The 10,553-nt window shown below is 25.1% G+C and overlaps 2 protein-coding genes across 2 annotated transcripts; both read right to left on the bottom strand.

The window, feature by feature from the left end:
* Positions 1–1,016: 1,016 nt before the first annotated feature.
* LOC111306318 (uncharacterized) lies at positions 1,017–1,578 on the bottom strand. Its single transcript, XM_022904216.2, has one exon. It carries the CDS (start codon positions 1,538–1,540, stop codon positions 1,133–1,135), a length of 408 nt encoding a protein of 135 aa, XP_022759951.1. The 5' UTR covers positions 1,541–1,578; the 3' UTR covers positions 1,017–1,132.
* A 6,445-nt stretch (positions 1,579–8,023) lies between these two features.
* LOC111306317 (uncharacterized) lies at positions 8,024–9,585 on the bottom strand. The gene is made up of 2 exons (XM_022904215.2): positions 9,422–9,585; positions 8,024–9,034 (listed from the first exon to the last, which is right to left on the bottom strand). Exon 2 carries the CDS (start codon positions 9,032–9,034, stop codon positions 8,198–8,200), a length of 837 nt encoding a protein of 278 aa, XP_022759950.2. The 5' UTR covers positions 9,422–9,585; the 3' UTR covers positions 8,024–8,197.
* Between the last annotated feature and the right edge of the window lie 968 nt (positions 9,586–10,553).

The raw sequence follows: 10,553 nt of genomic DNA, 5'->3' as shown, positions 1-10,553 counted from the left end.
ATATAAATGTTTTTTAAAAAGTTATATAATTATTAAACTTTTTTTAATTTAATTACTTTAATTTTGATTAAATATTTTTTTGTCATTCAACCGTTTTTAATAATGTGCTAACGTGACATTAGTATATGAATGATCATATCATGTGGTATACTGATAACTAATATAAAAATTAATGTAATAATATTACGTGATATTTTGATAATTGATACGATAGTATCAATTAAGTACTCCATTAAAGATAAAATATTTATTTAAAATTAAATGATTAAATTAAAAAATTAATAATTAAATGATAATTTTAAAAATACTCGTACAATTGAGTGACCAATAATACATCTTACGCAAGAATCAATTTGGATTCAAATCTTCTTTTTGAATATTGTACCTCAAATTTGAATTGAAAAATATTTAAAGTGTTAATGTCATAATGACTTTGTTCAACGTCGCCAATGCACGTGTTTAACTTAATTGTGCCAGCACTTGCCGATTTGTAAATTCATTATTTAACTTATATTTGCGGATCGAAACCATCTTATATTTTACAATTCAAATACAAATTGTTTCACAAATCTTGTAAATGTTATTGTCAGGTAATTCCTTAGATAAAATTACAAAGTATAATAACAAGAATAATTTTTGATTTTGTAATCAAAATTCAAGAATAAATAAATTATTCAGTTCCTAAAATCAAAATAAAATATATTGTATTCAACAACTTAAAAAATAATAATTACAAGTTGTATATTTGAAACACTTGCGTTAAGAAGATCGATCATACCAATTGAGCAAACTTCTTGTTGGTACAACAATAACAAAGTAAACCTAGGGTTTACAAGAACAATTTAAACCTAAGATTTATCTTATTTGATTCATGTAATTCAAAGGTGATATTCAATAAGTATAGAGTTTAAATTCTAAAATCCATAATCTTTTTCCTTATCGCAATAACAGAAAAATAACAAAAACAAATTAATAAAAAAAATAATCTTAAAAAATTTAATAAGCCATGAAAAAGATAAGTTGAATGAGAAGTTGTATATTGAGTTAATGCATCTGTAAATTATGAAAAAAAAAAAAAAAACCATGTATAAACTGGGAAAATAATTAACAATTATATGTTACAATTGTTGTTCTACCCGTATAATTCTCGAGTAGCTATTAAAGCCTTGTAAATCTCATAAACCAACCTTTCTTCAAACTCATTACTGGAATAAATCATAGGAACTTTTCGAGCTTTAGGAATTCGTTTTCCTCCGAACGTATTATCGTTATTCAAGTGGCCAACGTTCCCAGCCAAATTGATCATCATGTTCATATAAGCATTTTTGAGCTTCGTCAAAAGCTTTATAGACGAAGCAATTATCTTCCAACGCAGCTTTGGTACAGCTTTGATCTTCCAAAACCTTCGCGATCCACCTCGAAACCTTTTGATTTTTACGTTCTTTTTGTTCCTGGTCACTTCGCCGTTGAGTCTTTCATATCGCCTTCTTCTCCAGTATCTCTTCAAGGTACCAGGAAAAGGATTATGACGTAAATCCATTTTTTTTAGAGAAAGGAAAGGATAATTTTGAGATGGCTGATCTATGGCCAGCCTTTAATATAGAAATTGAATGTTCAAAGGGCAGACAAAGTCAAGCACCTTTGAGGTCAGCAAAATCGGTTTTGACTAATAAATTCAATTTTAGGAGGATTGATCGATCAATATAGTTTTTCTTGAAGGAAAAGTTTTGTTTTTGAGCTCCATTTAACTCAATTGAAAATAGATGATTAAAATAAACCGATAAAACTATTTCTCAATTTAATTGGTTCTTGAATGCAACTAAGGTCAAATATTAATTTCCTACCCAATTGGGTTTTTTTTTTTTTTTTACGTTTATAATTTATTTTTAAAATTTTGTATCTTATTATTTATCTGATTAAAAAATATTACACATAAATTTTTTTAAATTTATAATTTTTAATATTAATTTTAATGATATATTAACTAATTTAAGGATTAATCGATTCATACTCAATTGATTTAAATTGTATGAAAAATAATATACTAAATTTTGAATAATATGAAGTACATGCTAGGACAAATTATGTCAATCAGGCTATTTATGAGTCGGACCATACGTTCAAGCTCATGAGTCTACTTTTGAAATAGATGATTTTTGTAGGCAGAGATGAGGTATAGACTTACGCAGGGCATGCGATAAGTAAAAGGACTTTAGGTCTAAAATTCATCTAGAAATGTTTGACCTTTCCATTGAAATTCTTCAAATAAAATTTGGATTTTGCCAATATTTTTTTTATTATTTTTAAAAAAATTTTTGGCATTACTTACATGTTTCCAATTTTTCTAACACGTGCCTTTACTATAGGGGCATTTACAAATGATGAGTGAAAAGGAATTTTCTTCTGGATGCTTTCCAAATAGGATTTAGAAATAAATACTATAAATATAAATATAAATATATTATATACAACCATTTCCAATATTGACTATGGAAATGAACAAGAAATTGGTTAATTGATAAGTTGTATTCAATATTTCTCATTGACTAGAAACCAATTATGCTGGTTCTTAAATAATATTAAATAACTTTGTAAATTAAACGATGGTTTTTTCACAAAAGAATTTGATTTGTTGATTTTTTTTAAAAATTTTTATTTATTCTCAAACTATTTTATTTTTATATTTACCTTACCCACAAATTCTTTGGAATGTATAATTTTAAAATATCATGCCAATTGATTAAAAAATTAACCAGCTAATGAACATATGATAGTATCAATTTTCAAACCAATTTGATATGTTTATAATCTTTTGATTAGAAATAATACTGTATTTTATACATGTACAATCCATGAGTTCAGATTAGTGTATGAGTTTTTAAGTTTGAAACCAACCCAGGCCGAGATAAAAATTATTATTTTATAAATTAATTATTTTAATTATAATTTTTATTAATTATATTTTGCATGATAAATACTTAGATGCTCTAAACTAAATAGAATCTCATTTGAAAAGTCAAATAAAAAATTATGCCTACATTTTTTTATTTAGGAGATGACAATTGGGGTTGAATTTGGGATTGGATTGGGCCACTTGGGATTTAATTATTTCATTCAATTGTGTCATTATGAGTTTAAAGTTTTTGGGTTTTACTTTAAGCTTAGGATGATCAGATTTGAATAGTTTTAAATTTAAATTATGAAATTTTAAATTAAATTAAATTAATTTTTAATTATTTCAAATTGATACTTCAAGTTATTTGAATTCAGATTATCCTAAATTTGAGTTTATGAATTTTTGTTCTTAATTTTTTTTATCAAATCAATTACATCGATTTCAAGTTCGAACAAACTGAATGAGAATTAGGATTTCAACAAGTTTTATCAACTTTGACTATAAATACCCATTATTTTTTGTCTTTTTTTCAAGTTAAACGTAATTTGGAAAACAAAACTTATAATCAATCAAAATCAATTTAAAGTTGATTGAAAAAAAACAATTTAAAATTAATATTTATGTTTGTACAAAATCAAAATCAAACACAATGCTAGGGAAAAATTAATAATTAACTAGATAGAAGTCGCACACACTTTGTAATGAAAGTATAATTAAAACGTATTAGATATATATAAATGTTTAAATATTAAACAATAAAAAAGAAAAAAGAATTTTTTGGCTAATTTTTCGTGCTACGTCATGTATAATATTTTATCTATTTTGACCAAAAATAGTAAAATTAATATATATTTATAGTATTTCATATATTGTAATTACATTTTTTATTAATTTTTTTTTATGTTTTGTTATGAACAATGTATTTTTTATTAACCATTTAATGATATGTATGAATTTTCAATTTATTGTAAAATAGAAATTTTTTGTAAAAGTCCAAAACAGAAAAAATAAGAAAAGTAACTTAATTTTTATTTTTTGTTTTTATATTTTTATATTTTTATATTTATATTTATTATTTTTTATATTTTTTTATTTTATAATAGATAAAAATTATAAGAATTCAAAACCCATAAAAATCTCATCCAATTACAAACTTACATAAAACAAACAATAACCATGTCTCACTATTTCTCAATCCAATCAAAATCCATTACCGACCAAATTCAATAACTTATTTCACTTCTTTATCAATCAATAAATATTTGACAAATATAGAGCAATTTGACAGCCTACAATTCAATTGAAAGTTGTTCTCACTTAGTTAGGGATAACTTTTATTGTATGTTATTGATTGATTTACATGTAGAAAGCATTAACAGCCTCACAACTTCACATTATTAATTAATTTTATATTATCTTAAAAGGATTTTGGCTAAATGGTATTTTATTCTTGGTTAAATTTCATTAGTTAAAGTATTAAAAATAATTAGGTTTTCTACAATATTAAGATAAAATTTAAAAAAATTTATTCAAAACAATCCATTTAACCATTGAAGAGATTCTATTATCATATTAATTTACTATTTTTTATAGAAAAAAGCTTATTTATTTTTATATTTCTTTTACCAACATTTTTTTTACTAAATAATTTATTAAAAATAAAACTTTTATTAAAATCTTTCCAAAATCTTTCCAATTTTTTTGGTAATAATTTTGTTTTAATTTCATCAATGGACTAATTTTTATTTATTTGAAAAAATTATAAAATTTACATGATACAAATAAATAAAAAATAATTATAAAAGATTATAAATTTATTTATCTAATCCATATTTTAGTTTTTTTTATAATTTCAAGCAACTAAAATAACAGAAAAATAAAACTATGAAGAAAATGACAAAAAAAAATCAAAGCAAAATCATATGAGTTGGTAACTTTTTAATATATGACAAAGATAATTTTAACTTCAAATATAAACATTAGCTCTAAAACTACTCTTTAAATTATTTTTTAAGATAAAATTAATGTCGCTATGTAAATTATAAATAAAAAATAATTTTAATTCTTTATATAGATTTACTTGCGAAGAATCAAAAGTAAGTTTGAAATTGCTTGTCCCATGTGCAAGTGGGTTAATCTGAAACTGTTTAAACCCGGTTCATAGACAATAACTTTTCATAATCCTGCTTTTTTAACTTCAGAATTATTTTTTTATAAAAAATTCATTTGATTGGTATTTTTGTTTTTTTATTATTTATTATTTATTAAAAAATGCAAAATTGGAATCATACCGAATCTAAATAAATAAAAATTAACATCACATATCACAAAAAAATGCATATTTATATTTAAAAAATAATATTATAAATAATTTTTGAATTACAATAAATTATTTAATCTAATATTTAAATTTTAAAAATTTTTAACGTAAAAATTGAATTATAAATTTGTGAATTAATATTATATTTATCCTAACTTAATTAATTTTAAATAATAATACATGATGAATAAATAATTTATAAATAATAATAAATTTATAATAATTTAAATAACTTTTAAAAATTTTCAAAATTAAAATATTATCTTAAATATTTTGTTATAATTAAGAGACGTTGATACAATAACAACAACACACTAAATTTTTTATCTGATACTTTAAGATCGATTGTCTGAAAAATTAAATAAAAAATTTTTTTATTTTGATCTTTCATCATTATTTGATTATGTTTTATATTGACTATTAACCCCATCACAACCTTTCTCTTTTATCCGAGCAAGTATGACAACACAGCCGGGTTTAATTAAGGGACATTGATGATATTATAAAAAAAATTGACAAACTTGGATTTCTGAGCCACCCAATACTTTGGATTCATAGCTTCAAAGTTCAAATAAGAAAATAAAGAAGCCGACAACTGGGAACATAAATGCACAGACATTTATATTATGCAACACAACTGATAAAGTTACCTCCTTTCCACTCTGCACTTTCCTTAGCTCAAATCCCATGAAAACCAAATCCAAAGACACAAATTCCTTATGGAAATGGAAAGGAAACACAAAGAAGAAAAAGAAATGCAAACGATTTCCACTGTTAGATTTCCTCCGTGAAAGCCGCTAGAAAGTAGAGGAGAATGCATTAGGCCCTGGAGGCGGTGCTGGGGTTGATTGTGGCATTTCGGTTTTGTTGGGGGAGTTGGGTTTGGTGCGTGGCCTTGGAACCATTTGAAGCTTGTGTTTGGGGTTGGAGCTGGTTGTAGGTTTGGGCATTGGTTATAGTTTTAGTTTAGAATCTTTCCAATCCTATTTCTCCTACTCTTTGGCAGGAAAGTATGGTTTAATCTTAGTTCTTTCTTGTAATTGATGAAATTAAATATGATAATTTTAAATAAGATACGATAATATGATATAAAAATAATATAAAAAATAATTTAGTGTAATCGTATTGTATATTTTAATTGTGTCAATATGATTAAAATATAAATAATATTTATATCAAACAGTAATAATACGCTTAAATTACAATACTGTTTATGAAAGTATATATAACATATAAACTATAAAAATTATTTTAATTTATTTCTTAAATAAATTAATATTTGTATTTATCATATTATTTTGATATTTAAATAAATTATAAAATTTTAATTTTTATGTTGTTATTTAAATACTAATTTAAATGATATATTTTTGTTTAAATAAATGGAGTAATCGTGTCTAATTATATTATTCGTATTTAATCATATTAATCATTTCATGTCATATTACTTAAGTTATGTTAAATAAATAAATTTTAAACATATTAATCATGTCATATCACGTATAACACATATAATAAATATGTCATATTCATATTTAGATTATTCATAACATTTAAGTATTTGTATCGTGGGGTAAATATTATTTGTGTCATGTTTGAAATCATTTCTACATGAAACACTACATGATAACACAAATTACTAGGTATAGACAAAATGACTATTAATATTAGAATCATGTTACTTCCATGGTGTTAATTTTAGATTAGGATTAATGCCATAAATAAACCTTAAATTATAATAAAATATCTAATATGATACTTAAATTTTAAAATTTTTTATATAATTATAAATCTGTAACTAGTATGGTATTTACCCATAATATGATTAATTTTAAATTATGATATATGACAGACAAACAATCATATCTTTATGATAATTAACATATTTATGATTTATATATTACATTATAAATTTTTAAAATTCAGGTAACATATAAAGTATTAGGTTTTTAACACATGCGATGCACAAAGTTTTTATTTTTTTTGTAATTAAGAATAGAGTTTTGAAGTAAATTTTATTTAATTTAAATTGATAAATGTATTTCAAATTTAAACAACATAAAAAGTAATATTATATTTCAAATTTTAAAGAAATTTAAAAAATAAAAGATTATGAGGGAATTTATTAAGATAAAAATATTTTTTGACATTTTAAAGTTTAAAATTTTTATTTCCTGATTTAATTTTGAATTTGATTCTTCATTTTTTTTTTTAAATTTAAAATATTTATCCTTTTAGATTCTTTAATTTGTGAATTATAAATTAGATCAACACTTGATTTAAAATATAATATATATTTAGATAATTAACTATTAATTATTTAAAATATATTTATTTCATATCAAACAAATAAACCATTCACCTAAGTATCTGTAAACAAATTTTATTAGATAACTATATATCTTATAATATAATATTATATATTATATATTATATATTATATATGATATATAATTTTATTATAATTTAAATACCATTCGTAACATTAATTTTTTAGATTTTTTTTAAATTCATTAGTGCGATGATAAGCATCCAAAACTAATTAACGATAAGAGTCAAATTTTGGTTTTTGATCAAAATTGCAGTCCAGGTGTTTGATATATTGTCAACATATGTAGTTTTTCTTTCATATTATATATATATATACACACACACACACACACGCACGACTGAGCGAACGTAACTGTTTTTGGCTTTGATTTTTACAATTCGTCTGTTGTTCTCACGGTTTCCTAACTTGTTTTCTCATCAACTATTTATCAACTTATTCCTTTGACTAAGAGGAAAAAGAGCATGTACAAGAGACTAGAACAACAATATAAAAGTTGTTAATGAAAATAAAATGTCGGCTACCCAAAAATATCAATTCTATACTGTATTTCTAGAAATCAATCAAACATAAAAAATATATTTATTTGTCTTTAACCACTAAAACAAGGTTCTGGACACTTTGATGGCTAATACAAAAAAAAAAAAAATTGTTAGTCTGAAGCATTCCACTCAGAGGGAAAACTTGGCACCATTGGGTAATGAAGGCATGGTGGAATATGGTAGCTGGTTGGATCATAATAGCTCATCAAGAAAGTAGAATCAATGTAAGCTGGTGGCATCCAAGATGGATGGACATAATCAATTGGCAACGGAACATAAGGAATATTACTACTACTACTGGAACTACCATAAAATTCAGGATAGCTGATACCATTCTGCATCATCGTCATCATCATCATTGGACTTTCCATGAATTTTGGGTTATGGGAAAGCATCTGAAAACTCTGACCTTGTTGGATATCATGAACAGGATCTTGGTAGATAACAACTTCTTTTCCCCTCTCCCTGTCTAAGAATCCTATTCCTTGACTGTCTGGCAAGATCTTTGGTGATCTAGGTCCTTCAGTCAGGACCTGTTTTGATTTTATTGCATTCATCACAGCAGCAATCTTACCATCCAATTCATAACACAACTTTTGAAGCTCATTCTTAGAGAAGTGATTGATCATACACTTATGATCAGATATAGCAAATTTCCCATCAAATCTTTCCTTCTTACTTGAAAAAGAATCACAAGCTGTTTTGCATTCATCTCTAACAAGCTGCTGCTTGAACCTGTTGATGATTTGTTCAGCTTCCTCATCATTACCAGGCCAAATCTCAGTTTTCTGTTTATCTAGTTCATAGATAATGAGCAATATCTTAATATCACAAAGAATTGATAACTCTTTGGCCTTCTTTAACAAACCATTCCTTCTTTTTTCAAAAACCTTCTTTCGAGTCTTCTCATTCTCTATCAATTTCATCTCCATACTACGTCTGCCCATCTGTTCTAATATGATAAAAATTAATTAATAAATAAATAAATATAGTAAATAATTGTATAAAAAGACTAAATGCATGTAAGTCAAACTCATATTGAAAAGAAAATAAAAGAAAAAACAAAATAGAAAATTAAAGCAAACCAATAAATTCATCTAACATTCATCATCAAATACTAATTTTCAGACCAAATATCTACAATGTTAAAACCCTTTTTTTGTTGTCTTCACAGACGACAAAAAGAAAAACAAGAAAACCCATTGTTGCCATCAATGTTTTATTCATAACTAGACTATTCTATCCCAAAACAGAGAGAAGCCTTATATCTACAAGAATGCAGCAAATTTTACTTCAAAATTTTAGTTTAGGGGTGGTGTGGAGAGAGCTCTTACAGCTTTCAGGACCAGCAGTAAATTCCTGTTAATGCACTGTTGTTGCTCTTCTTCCTGATGTTGGGAGATATGAATGAGATTTGAGAGTTAGGAAAGCTTCGAGGGTTAAGCTTTCGGGTTGGGATGGCGAGAGAAAAAGAAAAAAGCTACGGGAGAGAGTAGAAACAGAGGAAAACAGGAGCAGGGAAGAGTGTGCCATTACCTTTTTTATAAAGGCTTCCCATAAGCTTTGGGTTGGGTTTGGTCAGAAGCCCAAAGCTTAAGCGGTGTTTGGCTCGTTTGTAAAAGTGTTTACTTGAAGAAAAAGCAAACGTTAGGTATTAGCTTTTAAAATTTTAAAAAAAATTAATTTATATAAAAAGTAGATTTGAGATTCTAAACAAAGATATAAATTTAAATTTTTTCAAGAATTGTTATTTTTAATAATAAGTATTTAATATTAACAAACGAGAGTACAAATATCTTTTTTCAAAAAAATAAAACTTTTGGTTATATAATATTAGTAAAAGAATGAAAATTTTCTTTATAAATGTTAAATATTTGCCTATTCCTTTTCTAAAAGTACAATTAGATAATTCTACCTGTGAATATTTTCTAAAAGAAATATAATTTGGTTTATATGTTTTTAACTATTCAAATTAAAATCATTATTTGCAATGTTTGCGTGTAGAGTTTATTAAAGGTCCACTAATGGTGCAAATGGTTACCCTTGTATCAGTTTATTGATTGCTAGTCTCTTTTGAGGATTACCAACCTCTACATCTACCATGATTTTGACAGTTGTTCTTGTTATCGTGATTGTGGATCTACAGCTGTGTGTTCTCGTCATTTTAGCTGACACTTACCTTGGCGAAGCAATTGTCATGTGTTTCGATTTTAAGCCTTGCAATGATGCCGTCTTAGGTGGAAAACTGCTAGTTAGCCTCTAACTAGGTTGAGTGAGTGTCCCACTCACCAAGGACTAATTGGGTCTTAGAGACAATCGAACACTATAGCACACTAAGAAGGCATTGGTGAACGAATACAAGATCCTTTCTATTGCTGGAACAATGTGGCTTATGGACAATTGTGCTTTGAGTAGCTTTGTTGGTTCACAAGTTCACTAGCTCTTGTGTGTTGTTCCTATGAGGAT

Source organism: Durio zibethinus, chromosome 21 (assembly GCF_047325235.1).
Source record: "Durio zibethinus cultivar Kanyao isolate XHJ-2024 chromosome 21, ASM4732523v1, whole genome shotgun sequence".
NCBI lineage: Eukaryota > Viridiplantae > Streptophyta > Magnoliopsida > Malvales > Malvaceae > Durio > Durio zibethinus.
This window is presented reverse-complemented; position numbering and strand designations above follow the sequence as displayed.

Coding starts and splice junctions, on each gene's coding strand:
- LOC111306317 (XM_022904215.2), bottom strand. CDS start 9,034: ATGGGCAGACGTAGTATGGAGATGAAATTGATAGAGAATGAGAAGACT.
- LOC111306318 (XM_022904216.2), bottom strand. CDS start 1,540: ATGGATTTACGTCATAATCCTTTTCCTGGTACCTTGAAGAGATACTGG.